At 42.5% G+C, this 17027-nt stretch overlaps 1 protein-coding gene across 1 annotated transcript in view; it reads left to right on the top strand.

Annotated features, from left to right (window-relative positions):
• LOC308115865 (carboxyl-terminal PDZ ligand of neuronal nitric oxide synthase protein-like) overlaps positions 1–17027 on the top strand; it is a 210466-nt gene that overhangs the window by 695 nt on the left and 192744 nt on the right. Inside the window, exon 2 of the mRNA XM_080473688.1 lies at positions 187–258. Coding sequence (XP_080329814.1) covers positions 187–258 — 72 coding nt within the window. The remainder of the gene's footprint in view (positions 1–186; positions 259–17027) is intronic.

The raw sequence follows: 17027 nt of genomic DNA, 5'->3' as shown, positions 1-17027 counted from the left end.
TGCCTGGAAGCTTTTGACAGCCAATAAAGTAAGAGCAGTTATTGCTGGAGTTGCGCAGCGTTAATCATTACCTTCATTTCGCGCTTGGAGTGTGTGTATTGAAACAAAACTGAAAACGCAACGTGCATGTTGATTTTTAATTTTTTTTCTGTAACCTGTCCTGTTTCACCTCCCTGACATCAACAGTACATCGGCAGTTTGGATGTGGCGCGGCCAAGCAGCCGAGTGGAGATTGTGGCCGCGATGAGGAGAATACGGGTGAGTTGTGCGCTATAAATCCCCCCCCCCCCCCCCCCCACAACCCCCCCAACTTGCGTGTTTTTGGATGTTTACCACCTCGTACTACGTTTTTTTTTTTTTTCTGTCATTGTGATGGTTTGTGAGGCAGTTTGATGAAGAGGTGGATAATAACTGAAACAGCTCATGCTTTTTAAATATTTATGAGCTCTAATGGTGTAATAAGCAAATAATACTGTTTTATTGTGAGAAATTAGTTCAACTCTCAAGCCATATCAACTAAAATGAGACTTAAAGTAGCTGGAAGTGCCAACTACACGCTCTGATTCAAACTTGAGTGGCGTTCCTACTAGTTATGAGAGCAATTTGCTGGGTAAGTGTGCAGACTTTGTTCTGTCTGGGACTTTGCTTTGCCTGGCGGGAGGTTCAGTCTCCCATCTGCTCCATCACTGTTTTTGAAGTTGCCTTTGAAGCAATGCATTGGACTGTGATTTGCGCCCCTCCCTTCTTTCTCTTTCTCCCCTTCTGCTGTGTAAACCAGCGATTTATAGCTTTTCCAGTCTCAGAAAGTACACTTAATTAGCGTGGCTGCCAGTTTGGCAGAATTTCACCAGTAGAGCTGAACTCGGGTCGCGCTAGTGATGTGGGGGTATTCGGGGATTACGGTGATACTCTGGTTGGTGTGTGGAGATTACCTTGATGATCCTCTCCTAAACCACACACACGCACACACACACAGACAGACATTTGTGTGGACACAGTTGAGCTTTGAAGGGCGCAAAATGTTCTTATAGCTCTTTTTAAAGACACAACCTGCTCCTATAAAGTGGACCTCCTGGGGTGCAACCATAGCAGCTGTTGTGGTTGGCAGGAAAATGGGCTCTGGTTTGGCTCCTGCGAGTGTGAAAACGGTTTAACGCTGGCCTGACAACACAATAGAGGCAACCACAGGTATCTTAACTTGGACGGGAGGTCACGGGGCTGTGGGAGCAGCTCCCAAGGCCTTTGCTCTATACGAGTTGTAGGGAAACCAACGCAATCTGCACAGAGTAATAATTCAAACGGTAGAAAGAAAGAGGAGCAGCAGCTTGTGATCGCAAATGAACATGTCCCAACTTTGAAATTGTTGAATGCATGTGTACGCCAATGACTAAATATTGACTGTTCAGTAAGCAACAGGAACACTGGCATGTCAACCCCGTATGTAATTAAGTTTCTTGTGTTTTTGTTTTTACTTAAAAGTGTATGGCCTTCTCCGGTTCTGAAAAGAAAAGTTGAACATTTGTTGATTCACACCGAAAAAGATCATTTATGTGCAGCAAAGTCTGCCTGCCTGCGTCTTTGATTTATATTCATTACAGCTCTCTTCTGCTGTCAAGTAAGAAAAACATAAACAATATTGCGCACTTGATTTTTACTGTAACATAGAGACCAAAACAAGCTGCTTGTTCGTTGTATTGATAATTTTATTGTGGTGCAGAAAATACTTCCTCCCAGAGAACGACACATGTACGGATACTTTAAGTATAAAGTTGCATGAAAACAGTGACGGCACAACATAACTTTATCCCCCCCAACCCCAACTGACAGGTTTTGTTTTAATTACCAGGACAAAGAACAAACATAAAAAGTTTCAGGCCTCTGGAAAGCCTTTCTCACTTCTCTGCACATCTGTTCAGGATGTTATCATTTAGTGAAGCTCAGTCAGAATGCAAAAAAACAAAAGGCTTGTACGGAACTCACGCACAGCGTTTGCCGACTAGTTTCAAAGTCCTTCAGGGACTCGAGCTGCATTTACATCCACTTACCTATCGTGATTACATATTTTCAGCGTGCCGGTGATGCTGATTGTCGATGTCGTCCCGCTCACCGAGGATCACGGGCTGAGAAACTCGCGTCTGCTGAGGAAAGCCGGGTCACCCGTCTGGCTCCTACTGAAAAACTTTCATTTAACTTTTGATGAGCCGTGCCGTCTCCGAGAGGCTTCTTGGTGGAACGATGCTCCCCACCGGTGTCTTGTTTCTCTGCGAGATTTTCTATCGGCTGCCGTTTCCGCACAGTCAAGTCTGAGCCGTGTGGGTTTCCAGGCAACCGGGTTTGATGTATGGTGTCATTGTTCATTGTGTGCATGAGTCACCTGTAAGCCAGTGGCGGATGACAAACTACATGACACGGCAAAAAAAAAGCAGGAAATTGTCACCGGCGTGTGGAAAAAAAAAAAAAAAAAACGTCGGGATATCTGATTGTGGTGTTTACACGTGCTGAAATGTACACAGTGTTGTGCTGCGTGTGCCTTTAATTAGCCTTCTCGGGGAATCGCACAAAGCAGATGGCAGAACAATTCAGCTCGACTTCTTGAAACTTCCCGCCTGCTTTGAAAGTTCAGTCGTTCATGAGCCGTATGCAAGTTTTGTTTTTTGTTTCTTGTAGTGAATCTTTGAAAAAAAAAAAAAAAAGATCTAATAATGTTTGGTCGAGCCGCGTGACATTTGCAGATAAACAAAACTCTGATCTGAGCTAAACAAGCCACTTCAAAACAACAAAAGCGCCACCTTCCAGCCGTCTTATCTTGCTTTTTCCTTCTCCGCCCCTCCTCTCGTTGTCAGCCTTCGTCCACTCTGCGATGAAGCGCCCGCATTACATTAAGGTCCTCATAAATTAGATTTATTATTTTCATCATCTGGTAGAGTCCAATAGCAGCTTATCTGGGTAAAAGAAGAGACCTTTGCAGTGAATTAAAGGGATTAATTTCTCATTAATCTGCCTCCGCTGGGTTAACCGGCTGCGGGACGATTGAGCAGCATGGGATGAGAAGATTAGATGTGTCTGAGGAGACGTTTGTGGGGCTCGACTGGGAATAAGAAAGAAATAGAAATGCTTTGTCCGTCCCAGAGGCAGTGAAGCCGAACCAGGATGAAAGCAGATCACTGATGTTCACTGGGTACATCGGTTATCTGATGCTTGAAAAAAGAAGATTGGTGTTAGTCTTCCGTGAGTCCCAAGTTCCAGCACACACTTCAGGTTCCCGTCTTAATGGCGTTCTTGGGCTGTACAATGGATCCAGACCTGGAGTTTTGAAATGGAAGGGAATCTAAGGTGTTGCGTTTGATTCGTACGTTCATAAACACGGGGGCTTTTCTCGACACGAGCCGCGGGCAAGAGGCAACGATGATGGTTCAATAACATGTTTTTGTAACGTCTTTTAAAAGACAAACCTAAACGTGATATAATTATATAGACAAAAGCAAACAACAACACAGAGGCTTCACACATATAATTATTACACAACGACAGCAGGTTGTGTAATTAGGGTATTAGGCTATTAAGGGATTCATGACTTATTATTCTTGTTGCAGACGGTGTTTAAGAAAAGGGTTTCCAGCATATTATAACTGAAATTGACCCATGTTCACCTTTTCTGTGGGCCTTTTTCAAAGTAGGGCAACCCTGCCTCTGCAGACACCATCACTGTGGTGGATCACAAGCTTTTAAGGCCATTAAAGGGATCATATTCTCCAGCTTTTCAACATCTTCACATGGTCTCGTTGGTCCAAAAACGTTATATTTAAAGTTTATTTCCCCAAATCCAGCTTCTCCTTGATTTAGCTCCATTTGATTATTGGATCATAGGAGCTGCATTCAGAATCTGCTGTGTCTTTGTGAGCTGGACTGGCTCCGCCCACACATGCCCATCTTGGGAAGAGGAGGAAGTACGTCCTCTCGTGGTGCCATGTGCCAGAGCAGAGCTGCCTCATTGTGGGAGGAGTCAAAGGGAGGGCCTACCTTGATTGGGATTGGCTAAACCCCTTTATGATGACACTATATAGGGTTTGATTTCTGATTGGCTGGTTGGAGCAACACACTTTTTAAAAACTGAAACAATCAGACTTACAGCATTATTCTCTAACTGCTACAGAATGGCCGTATTAACGTGACCGAGGTAAAGTCACTGTGGTGAGGCAACGCAGCTACGTGACTCAAACCAAATAATCATTTTTTGTTACGGTGCATTTCAGAGATACAGCTGTCAAACTAGGAACCTCCGACCAGAAAAGTTGACAGCATTTATGAAAGTACACGTGAAACAGTATTTTCTAATGTTGTTCTCTGTGATAAATCAACCAGGTGATGCGAGATAATAGCCACGTTTTCTTAACTTAACCTATGTAGCTACAAAGAAACTGCACGATTCTACATATTTAGAAGTGATTATTATGACCAAATTTGACACGAAGCACACTACATCATTTGCGTTGCGGTTTATGTTTTTTACCTCCAACTTTTAGCAGAATTTGCTTGTTGACCGTTGATCATTTATAACATTCATTATTCATCATCCGAGCAACATGTATTAACAAAGCTCTTAACCCGGTTTCACGTCTGATATTTATATTCAGAAAACTCTTTTGCACTTTTAGATTTTTAGTAATAGTGATATTTTATTCAATGTACTTTGTTTGATGTATTAACCGAATGGCAGGTTATTTATCTTACAATGTCTCAATGCATTTCCCTTCTGACTCTTGCCATGATGTTGTCTTTTACTCCTAATTGCGTTCTCATTTAAGCCTCAAGGACGCTTTAAATTGGGATTAGTCTATGAGTAATGAGACTTAAAAGAAAAAAAAAATAAAGAAGAGAAGAATCACAGAACTGAAGTGAAAGGCTGATAATGAAGACAGGTGAACATCATGAGTAAAAGTGACAACTGCTGCATTGTTCAGTTTTCATCCTGTGTTAATTAGTGGCAGCCAGCGTTGACCTGCTTCACACCGATTGACATTAACAAGCAACGGATGCTCTGCATCTGGACGTCCAAACACTCAATCTCATTGGGTTATTAATTAAAAAGTGGTGTTTCTTTTTTAAGCAGCCTGGTGTTAAATGCAGTTCATTTGCTTCAATTTGACTGCGTCTGCACAGATTTAAACTTCCTGCAGCGCAATCTTATTGACATAATACACTGTATGTAAAAAGTTGCTGTTTAAATTCTGAAACTCACTGAGGGAGGAATAAAAAAAGCAGATTTACATTTTTAAAAAAGTACCATTGGAAAAACCAGCACTCACTGTGAAAAATAAGCCTATCTGTAGCCACAAATCACCTGGCCAAGAACCAAACGGGAGCGCGGCCAACCTTCACTTTATTAAGAGCTTGGCAAACTCGGCTGGCATTCTGCACGGATGCCTGTGCGCCGTCCTCCCTTGCAACAGCAGCAATGGCGGCAACAACGTCTCTCCTGGTGCTGGCAGACTGGGCTGAATCACCCTCCTAGGAGCAACACTGCCGAGGCAACACCGTCTTGTCAGGTCACAGGAAACGACGCTCACGAGGCTCTTTCACCGCCTCTGTTTACACCTGTTATCTGCCACACATACATAATGACTTCCTGGTTTGCCCTAATCACATTAATAAACATGAGAAGAGCCGCCTGAATCAAACGATAAACGTCTGCGCTTAATGTTATTTTGGTATTTTGGTATATTCTTCAAAATCTAAAGAGATGTAACTCCATGTCTGGCGCATATAGAACTACTGATGGTGTTAAAGACAACTCGGCTCGCAGGCCAAATCGAGGCCCATCGGTCATAACCGGCCTACAAGTGGCTCCAATCCGGCCCGCCAAACCACCGAGCATTTAATTTTGTAGTTAATTTCTTAAAGGGGTCATATTATCCAGTTTTTCAAAACTTCCTCTTGGTCTCGTTGGTCCAAAAACCTTCAGTATTCAAAGTTTCTAGCTTTTCCTAGATTTTCCTCCATTTGAATATTGGATCATAGGAGCTGCATTCAGAATCTGCAGTGTCTGTGTGAGCTGGACTGGCTCCGCCCACACATGCCCATCTTGGGAAGAGGAGGAAGTACTTCCTCTCGTGGTGCCATGTGCCAGAGCAGAGATGCCTAATTGTGGGAGGATTCAAAGGGAGGGCCTACCTTGATTGGGATTGGCTAAACCCCTTTATGATGACACTATATAGGGTTTGATTTCTGATTGGCTGGTTGGAGCAACACACTTTTTAAAACCTGAAACAAGCCAGGGAGAGAGAGGACAGCCTGTCTTCACTTCTGGGGCGTCAGTCCAGGTATGGGGACGATTAGTACGGTTATAAAACCAGTAGAAAGTGTATTTTGCACAATAAGACCCCTTTAAGAATAATGGACATTGAAACCTGAGCTGACATATCGGTGACGCTGCCTTGAAAGCTAGAAACCCTGTTGCTGTCAAACTAGCCTCAACACCATGCTGTCAGAGTGAGTTTGTAAAAACATGCATAATATAGCAGCTATAAGATAAGTTTTTTTTGGACATTTCACTGTATTTTGCACCGAAAACTTTCATTAAAATTGGCTTTATGTTGAGATTGTAGTCATTTTCTATAGTAATTGTTTGGTTTTTCATCACATATACTCTGCTCAACAACAAAGAAAAAATTTAAAGTTGTAAATTTAGAATTGCCACTTTTGGTGTTGAGAGATAAATCTCATTATTGTGAGTTATAATTTGTAAAATATGCACGATTTTTACCAGTTTCAACAGTTTTTGTCACTTAAAAATTTCATTTCTTTGTGTGCATTGTCACTGACCTAAGTCCCCTTTTAAAGGGTTAAATGCTGGAAGTCTTTGGTATGAAGGTGCCCTTCAGTCATAATGAGAGAGGTTATTCATTCCTGAATTAAATCCCGTGCAGGTACTATCCAGCTCTCCTGTCGTTTGTCATCAGGTGCCCAAATTGCTGCAAATAAGTGGATCTAATAATGATTTTGAAGTAGAACAGGTAATGCTGTCCTGTGGATGAATACTCTCATTTACTACGTGAGCGAAGACTCACCTGGCTCATCAGCTGAAGTAGTTTGACTGGTTAATAAAAAAAAAAGTTGTTTACTCTCCTGAAGGCGTGGTTACCTCAGGGATTCCTGATTACACACACACACACACACACACACACACACACACACACACACACACACACACACACACGCTTGAAATATATGAAAGTATTTATGAATGTAAAAACTAAACTTCATCAACATACAACAAGTGTCCAAATTAAATATTGTTGATATTGCCCATCTAATCGCGCATGTGCAGAAAAAGTATTTACGACGGCTGTGGTGGGCATGCGCAGTTGCGGTGCTTTCAAAAAGTTGCACTTTTGCCTCGTCTACATAAAGAGACAGTCAGAGCGTTTTCAAAAAGTTGCGTTTACCCCGTAAGCTGAGTCGGCGCGTTTTCAAAACATTCCACCTCGAAAGCTGTTTTCGAAAAGTTGCGTTATCAGCAGCTCCTTGGCATCGTTTGTTATGTGAACGGGGCCTTAAATACGTTTGTTCTAGTGACGCGTCAGCTTTTACAGTGAAGATATTCTGCTTAAATGAAATACAGATTTAGATTTTAAACATTTCTTTGTTTTATTTTATCACCCTCAGCAGCCTGATAAGTTACTGTGGCAAAAAAAAAAAAAAAAGAAGTAATGTTTGAGCTCAGTGAGCTCTTTGTGTATGCTGTGGAAAAACACCAACTGTTGATGGAGAAACAGACAATGAAGATCAGCAGGGAAAAGGTCACTTTGCTTTGGATTTGTGTTTCTTCAACAGTCACAGAGCGACAGGCTCAAGGGGCACCGGGGGGGTTAGAAAGAAAACTGGAAAAACCATTGTGTCACCAATCTGAATTAAAGACGTAGGAAATGAACTTGCTTTAGAATAAATACATTAGAATGAATGAACAAAAAAGTTCTTTTTTTGGGGGGGGGGGGACTTTCTCTCTCTTAAATATCTCCTTTAATCACAGCTGTGATGTACGTACCGTCGTCGGGTCTAACTTGGGATTCCGTGCTCTCTTGTTCAAGAGAAATTCAAATCGAGTGTTGCAACGTACGTGTAATGTACCTCGGAGAAACAACCAGAGCACAGGAGCATCTGCCCGTCCATAAAGATTATCACCACATTGTTTTCATCCTGGGATCATCAACAGGGGAGCTTTTGAAAAATCCTGCGGCTTTTATGAAGGGATAAATGTGTGTGTGTGTGTGTGTGTGTGTGTGTGTGTGTGTGTGTGTGTGTGTGTGTGTGTGTGTGTGTGTGTGTGTGTGTGTGTGTGTGTGTGTGTGTGTGTGTGTGTGTGTGTGTGTGTGTGTGTGTGTGTGTGTGTGTGTGTGTGTGTGTGTGTGTGTGTGGCACCGTTGTGTTTTTCATCACGAAAATTCCTGAAACAAAAGATAAATTTCACTGTTATTTTGCCATATTAAAGCATCTGAAACTAGAGCTACACTCGGTAGAGCGCACACCCTCACAAATACCACATTTTTTGCGAAACTGAGTTAGTGTCGCTAGCATGATAGCACGTTAGCTCAAATCGATGCTGACTAGCCAGTCCGGTAGCAACATCACCGTGTGAAACACTGAGCAGGGAGCGTCTCCATGGCAACGGACGCTTATCTCCTTTCGCCTCCTCGATGAGGTACCTCTCTCATCCACTTTGAATGGGACATTTTTTTTGCAAGTTTATTGAGATCTATTCGGAAACGGTTAGCCGTTAACGTCCCAAAATCTAAGCAATTGGTCGTTGGATGAGGACAAATCATTCCTGAAAATGTCTTGTTTTTGTGAAAAGCTGGCAACATACATCCATACAAACCAATAAATAAATACATGCAGACGAAAACATTACCTCCGATAACTAACGATACCGTCACCCAAATTTCGTTGGCGAAGGTAATGATCTTATTGTTCCTCTTGTTTAAAGACTTTTGTGTTTTTTTTCCTTAGAGAAACTATTCTCTCTTTTTTTTTTTAAACTTAAGCTCACAGTTAAAAGGCCAAAAAGTTGGTTGATAATGACTCATGCATGCTTCAATAACCCACTCTCCCCTTTTATCTTCCTCGTCCTGGGTCGGTGGATCTCTGTGTCGATCACGTCCCTCTGTTATTTAATCCCCGCCCAATATCACGGTTATCCGCACCGCCGCCAATCTCTGTTGTGCTGGCTGTCAGTGGAGAGCTGGTGGGCAGGCCTTTTAAAACACACACAAATAAAAAAAATAAAAAAAGAGGCTAATGTATAACTCGCTTTTGTTGTTCACCAGGTAGTAAATGAATTGGAGAGCTGCTCACAGTTTGCACACCCAGTGGGTTTTTGCGGGGCTTGACTCACACACTCTGGCTTTGTGTTGCGAGATGCATTACAGAGATCTCTTTTCGCCAAAGGCTCAAGCACGCAAGGCTTAATTAAAATCGCTAGGTAACTCAATTGTAAACGGAATAATGATTTATTCACTCTGTGCTGCAGCTGGCAGTCTTTTACGCCAGTGGAGTCTGAGAGGTTTGTGGGTGGTATATTTAATAACTACACCCTCAAACAGCAACATTGACAGACGGATTTTACAGTTTGTGTGAATAAACATTTTATAGGGTTGCACATTTGTGTAGTGCAGGCTTGAATTAGGTGAAAATAAGGGCAGGTGATTTATCTTCAAGGTGGCAATTTTGGGTGGAAGTACTTTCGCTCATTATTTATTGCAATTTGAATTATTATCAAACAAACATGCAGAGAAATGGAAGAAACCTGGCGGATTCAAGGCAACGTCTCCGTTTGTCCCTTGTCGAGCAATGAACTATTTGAAACTGTTATTCACGCGGTGTTGATTTAACATCATGTGGTTTCTGACGCCTGTCAAATCAGTTCATCCAAACAAACGTCTGAATAATCCAAAGTTCTAAGACGATGTGTTCCAGTGTAGTTGAATTTCCCAAAACGCTGGGATATAACGGTCAGCGTTCACTTCTAAAGTACTTCCTATGACTGACTTTTACCACGATCAGGCGCCGTGCAGCAAAACTTCTTTTCCTGTAAGTTGTTGTAACCATAGAAACTGCCGCCGTTGTTCTCCTCTGCCCGCCCACTCGGCGGGCCGCGGTCAGTGGCAGAGCTCGACCATGTGGGCGGCGGGGGGATTGTCTCACAAACTCCTCGGTCCAACTCAACATTTATTACCCAAAACAAAGACAGCTGGCGTCCATATATCTTCGGTGCAGTTGCTGTAAGGACTTTGGGTCGTTGCTGTGGGCCTCCCAAAGCTTTATTTTTTTTTTGAATCCCTCCTCAACAAGGTGTGAATCTGTGTGTCTAGACAACACGGTCCTTTTTATTTTTATGACATACACACACATATTGACACGCCTCCCTTTGGTTCCTCAGGACTGAACGTTCATGAAATGACTCTCCTGGCTTCGCTACCACTGCTTTTATATTACTCTCTTGCAGTCCCACCTGTCCTCCACCCTCCCCTCTTCCTCAGGCGGCCCCCTTTTCCTTGAACACTCTGTTAAGCCTGTCACATCGTCCTGCCCTTCATCAAAGGAGCGAGCGAAACTTTGCTTGATTAACGGGTTCTTCTCTCAGAAATGCGCGGCTCTTTGTCAGCTGCTGCTGTAACTAATGGGGACCCAGACTTAATTTGATCCTTCCCCTCTTATAATTAACGTTTTGCCATGCCACAGTAATATATTTCATCCTGCAGATTATTATTATTATTATTATTTTTTTTTTTATCAACATTTGAATCCTGGGAACATTAAATAACCAACAGATAAATATCCAAGAATCGGGGTCGAAGTTGTAAGAATCAATCATTATTTGAATCAACAGGGATGCATTTTTAAGTCATATATTGCAGTTATGAGCCAAAATGTAGAGTATGTCAGAAAAAAGTAACTGTATGATGTCTTTATCTGTTTATGTTTCATTACCCTCCGAACTTTGAAACACAATTTGTTTGGTGGTACAGGGCTTAAGTTTTAAGTTGCCTTTTACTGACTTATTATTTTGCATCTGACTTTTACTTCTACTTCACTACTCACTATGTAGTTTTAATAGCGTCTTCTTCTTCTTCTTCTTCTTCTTCTTCTTCTTCTTCTTCTTCTTCTCCTTCTTCTTCTTCTCCTTCTTCTTCTTCTCCTTCTTCTTCTTCTCCTTCTTCTTCTAACATTTTTGTGGAGCCGCTTCCTCCGGCGCTTCTCCGTCACGTCAGTGACGAAGCAGTTGCATGTATAAAAATATCCAATTTGATACCACATACGAACGAGGCCTGGATCTGAAAAAAAAAAATCAGAATTGAAGTTTTCTCACACGGCCACAAAACAGATGGGATATGTGTCACTTCACCCATTTCCCTGCGGTGTGAACGAAGCCTTCAGTTGTCTGTGATTCTCTGTTTGCCCCCTTTTGATAAACTGGCCAAGTTTCCAGGCAGCGACCAGCTTTTCGCCGGTTAGTTTCGACTCGCTGCATCCTTAAGCTGGATAAACCGAGTCAAGAGGACGGATAGGGAGGCAATATCAATGTGTGAAGATGTAATAGTGTATTTGCTGCAGGTTTAGTGGGAGAATTAATTCCCATCCAGCAGGTTCTGGATGCTTGTGCACGACGGAGGCGTTGCTCCCGTTTGAGGAGAGTGTACACAGCACACTCCTCAGCCTCAAAGTCGGCGAAGATAAACCAGGCAAACAAGCTCAAACTGAGTTGTCAGCAGTAATAACTGCACTCCAATTGCATCTTTACCTCCTTTCACACCCCCCCCCCCCCCCCCCCCCCCCGCTTGCTTGTATTTTTCACATGCTCCGACTCTGCTGTTCACAACCCATCGCTTTGGCGGCTCATCTTCTCTGTCTGACAAGATAATGTAATGTAATAGAGCACAGATGCTGCAGGATTTCCTCCCAGCGTTTCATTTAGGACTCTTTCTCCGGGTCTCCAGCAGCTTCCTGTAATTGTCAGCCATAAATTGGAGATTGAGTCGGGGCTGTTGCCTCCTGGAAGGTGGCGAAGACTGTGGTGATCCTTGTGAGTTTTGGGAACGGGGGGGGGGGGGTTAGTAATTTTGCCATGGTTGCCCCGCAGCATAAACACAGGAACGGCACTGAGGAAAAGATTCTCCGTGGAGAAGCAACTTTTGAAAAAGGTTGACTCCACAGGAAAATGACTGGGTTGTCCGTCAGTTGTCAAAAGGTAAAATACTCACTTTGACATGTGTGATTTTTCTTGCGGCTGAAGGTTTAATCCGCTAAAGACTTTCAGTCTGTAGTGCCCTTTTAAAGAATGGGGCGTCGCTCGGGAGAAACACTTTTGAAATGTAGTTGTAGCGTAAAGTGCAAAGTGGAAAAAAAACAAAAGTTGACAACAATGCAGCCGACGCCTTTCAAACTTCCATTTAGCGATTTAGTTCACAATATCGACTTTAACGGTAGAGTTCCCTCTTCCTCCTTTTATTCTCGGTCGTGTGGACAAAAAAACCAAACTGTGGTTGAAGCATCAACTTTGTGTGTATCTGGCTATTTTTCTTTTTCCTTTACTTCCCAACTCTGAACAAAAAGATTCTGAAGCAGTAGCATTCATTCATCCATCTTCCTGTCGTTGTAGCATTGCCGCCGTTCTCTGAGCGTAGACGAGCTTCACCGGTCCATCATAGTCAAACACACAGAGGAAGACGACTACACACTCACAACTAACAACAATTTAACGAGTCAATTAAAGGGCGGCTGTGGCTCGGTTGGTAGAGTCAGGCCACGTTCACGAAACGCTGATATTTCTCGCGCAGCTACGAGCTGAAAACACCGGACGCAGCGGAGATTTAGAAAAACTCTGCGTCTCCGTTTGCATCTACAGAGGGTCGGACGGACATTTACGCCACTATTCATGGCGTTTATTTATTTTTTTTATTTTCCCCGGGATTCTGATTGGCTATCATGGCTTCATGCTTCTCCTTACGCTGCCCCCTACAGGTTTGGCATGCTCATAGCAGCTCTGAACCAGGTGTATATGCGGATCCATGTAAATGAGATTTTTTTACGTGTAAACGTGCCCTCAGTCACCTCTCGATCGGAATGGTTGCAGGTTCAATTCCCTATCTCTACGCATATCAAATGTGTCCTTGAGCAAGACACTGAACCTGAAATTGCTCCCAGCGGATGGATAAGTGCTCTGTAATTAAAATCCATGTACCATTTAAGATTAAATTCATGTGCTTGTTTCACAGTTTTTTGAGGAATGTGGGACAAAACGAGAGAACAAGCAAACTCCACACAGAAAAGCCCTGCCAGGACTCAAACCCACAACTTTCTCACAGCGTAGCGAGAGTGCTTATCACTTTCTGAAGCACTTTTCTTCGTTGCTCTTTGGACTTCTGGAGCCTGTTCGGCTCAAACGTGTGACATTTGGTCAGTAGTCGGCTGTGAATGCTTTCACAACAGAGGCCTCGTTTACACAACACAGTATTCAAGTGAAAACGGGAAACTTTCATTGAATTTTGGGCGTCTGTTGACACAACAGCGACGCTGGGAGCCAATGAAAGCGGAACTTTTGGAAAGGGGCTGCCAAGGTCGAACCTTTTGAAAATGCCTCGACTCCGTCTTCAAGAGATTCATTCATAACAATGAATCCGCTGCGTACAGTTCAATCTCGAATGTAACAGTACTTCTCCAGTAAAGTGTACATTTACTACACTAAAACGTGTATCACGTGTGGAGACACATTTTCTTTTTTTATACATACAGATACTGAACGGACCAAAACAATAGAGAAAAGAGTTTGGAGAATGGCGTTTCACTGTCTACAGCGTTCTGTTCTCTCTGCGCATACGAATGTGGTTTCATTACATAAAAACAGCACCCACTAGTGGCTCCACATGAAAATTACATAGTTTTCAGCCAGTTTCAGCCATTTCCTTGTATATGGACGTCCTTTTAAAGTATCTTGAGCTCCACCCCAGTGATGGCGTCGGTGCAGAGGCGTGGTTAACCTCTTTGGAAGAGGGCCCAAAGAAAATGTCAATATTTCGGTAAAAACATGCGGGGAAAACCTTTTCCCTGCTCTTCACCAGACTGCGACGAGGACGACTGTTTTAACACAGCCCAGTGTTTAGTTTTGCATTCACACAGACACAACTATACTATACTTGAACCAGAAACTCAACCAGGTTGGCCAAAAAAAAAAAAAGAATAAAAAACACTGACTTCGTGGCACTAATTTTGGTTCACCCCTTTAAAATTGTAGTGATGCTTTTCTGTGGTTGGTTTAAAGCTGTGCTTTAAGAAATAATCCAGACTCACAAATGCAAGGCAGTAATTCTTGTTCATTTAATTTAATGGATTTTAAATTTTAATCTAGTTTTGATCGGAGATATTCTAGATCATATGACCGTATATCTACATTTCAACCAGTAAGATCTAATCGTCTGTTGGGCACGTCACACTTGCACCTTTAATTTTCTGTCTCTGTACTGGGTCGTGTGTATTTCAGTGTAAGAAAACCTCCACTTTGAGTTTCTTGGCAGTTAAATTAAAGTGCTGCAGACCCCTGCTTCTCCTCACAGACACTTTGAAGCGAGGCTTTGGCACTTTCAGCAACGCTCCTATAGGATTACTAACTTCTCGCCATCAGACCACACACACACACACACACACACTCCCACACTCCCTCCAGGTCCTGCTCCCTTCTGCTTCCACTGGTCTTTTTTTATTATCTGCTCAGCATCTGCTTTATAGTTAAAAGTGGGCTATTTATGAACGCCTCGAGGAACAGGCTGAGAATCAAGACATCACAGGAACAAAGTTCCCCATCTGGCTCCTCTACCTTCTGTAGTGTCCGCTCATCTTTTATTTTTATTTTTTAAATGTATTCCTCCCCTTCACCTTTAGATTCATCTTATGGATTTCTGCCCTTTGTTCTCTCAATGAAGAGTCCTGTTACTGTTTTCTACATCCTGTCTCCGTCCTTAATCCTTTCTGCCCTCACGGCCCCTCACCTCTTCAGCGTCTTCTCCTCGTCTCCATCATCCTCAGTTCCCCTCCCCCCCCTTCACTCCTCCCCTTTGTATTCTTCTGGTTTTGCTTCTAGTTTCTGTTCCTCTTCTCCTCATTCAGCTCCATTCATCCCACTGTTTCTTCACCTTGCCCCTCCTCTTTTTCTTCATTATGCTCCTGTTCCACCTCTTCCTCCTCCTCCTCCTCTGCTGCTTCCTCCCCCGACATAGTTAGTGTCATTGTTGAGGAGCCTTTACGTGCATACTTCGCATGGTTTTCATAGCTCAGCTCTCAGGCGGAGTGACTCCTCTCCTCTGTGCACGAATGCAATGTGCTTATTTCTGCTCACTGGTTGGTTTAGTTGGCGGACTGTCATTTTCACACAAGGATTACCTCAAGCCATTCGTTTTAAATGTAAATGGATTGTAACAATAGGTTGGGCGTGATTGAACTAACTGGCTTGAACAAATTATTGGACTTGTTTGAGTTTACCTGTTTTAATTGTATTGAGGGTTTTTTTTGGGTTTTTTTGGTGCGTGCGTGCGTGCGTGCGTGCGTGCGTATTTCAGGAGCTTTTTTTTTTTTTAAATGAGAAACAGCCTTGTCATGTGTGCTTTGGACATGATATCAAGTTAAATGTTTACTTAATGTTTTTGATGCTGCCCCATTCTTCAATAACCTATTTACTTTGAGTCTAATCATTAAGATTTGCAGCTAAATTGGTCTAACAACATCTTTTTTTTTTTTTGTACTTTCATTTGGCTGCTGCTCAGCTAAACACAATGACCACAACGCATGGTAGTGACACAAAGGGCTATTTTTTCCCTCATTAGGCTTATGTGCTACAACAAGCTTCTTTTTTTTAATGGACGGAAAATCTCCTTTGACAAACACCTCCTCGATGGAAAGGACACACAGATGGAGCGCTTTGCTGCTGCGCGGCTAGATGCTGCTGAATGACCCCAAAAGCACAGTATTGACTATAGTGTGTTTTTTTTTTTTTTTGGTGCGGGACCTTTGGCTCATGCACTTTGCCAAAACACTTATAATGAGAGAAAAACCCAAAACGCCTTTTTTGTAGACACAGATGGGAGGATGTGGCAGCTTCTGCCACGGATAACAAAACAACCACAAATCACAATGAAGGCTCAGCAGTGTTTTGTTTTTCTTTCTTTTCTTTTTTTTTTTTTTGTATATTTCACTCAGGCATCATAACAAAACATTCAAAACAAAAAGACGACCCCGAATGCCTCATTTGCAGGCACATGAATGGAGTTTATTGCTGCTCTAATTTGACTGCTAGTAGATGACTGCAAATCACAGTGAAGATTTTATTTGGCTTAAGTATTGTTTCAAAGCACTTTAGATGGTAGGAATAGTCTTTCTGGTTGTCTGCAGTTTTATTGGCGATCTTTCTCAATTTCATCTATTTTTTTTTTTTGCATCAGAGACATCAAAAACTCCTTCAGTTTGTTTTTTTTCCACTCGGTTTTCACGTGGGAGTGGTTTTAAGTGATTAAATCTTAACGGATAGACATCAGATGTTAAAGAAAAATGCAGACAGTCCAGAAAGGAATCACGATAGCAGCAAGTGTGCTACTTATCCATGTGAATTTCACTAACGAAATTCCTCTTTGATACTGATCTTTTTCAAAAGGATTTATGGCTGGTGGGTAGGATGCAAGAGTGCTTTCAACTGTCAGTGTGATAATAGTTTCCACTTAATGCAAACTGGTCTCTATGGTAAGGAAAAAAAACCTGGCAACCTTTTGAAATGCTCCTTCTCTTTGCAGAGGGTGAAAATGTTGCAGCGACCATATAAAATAGTTCTTCTGCACATGTGCAAGTCGATAGACAATAACAATAATGGCGGCCTCGAGAGTTGTATGACTGCCCGTCCATATTCTCCTAGTTGACAGTCACCTTAATAATAATCCAACGTGGTCGTCCGTCCATACGAACATCCATGTGCTCACATTGTTAATGTTGAT

Source organism: Lipophrys pholis, assembly GCF_963383615.2.
Source record: "Lipophrys pholis genome assembly, chromosome: 10".
Classification (NCBI taxonomy): Eukaryota; Metazoa; Chordata; class Actinopteri; order Blenniiformes; family Blenniidae; genus Lipophrys; species Lipophrys pholis.
This window is presented reverse-complemented; position numbering and strand designations above follow the sequence as displayed.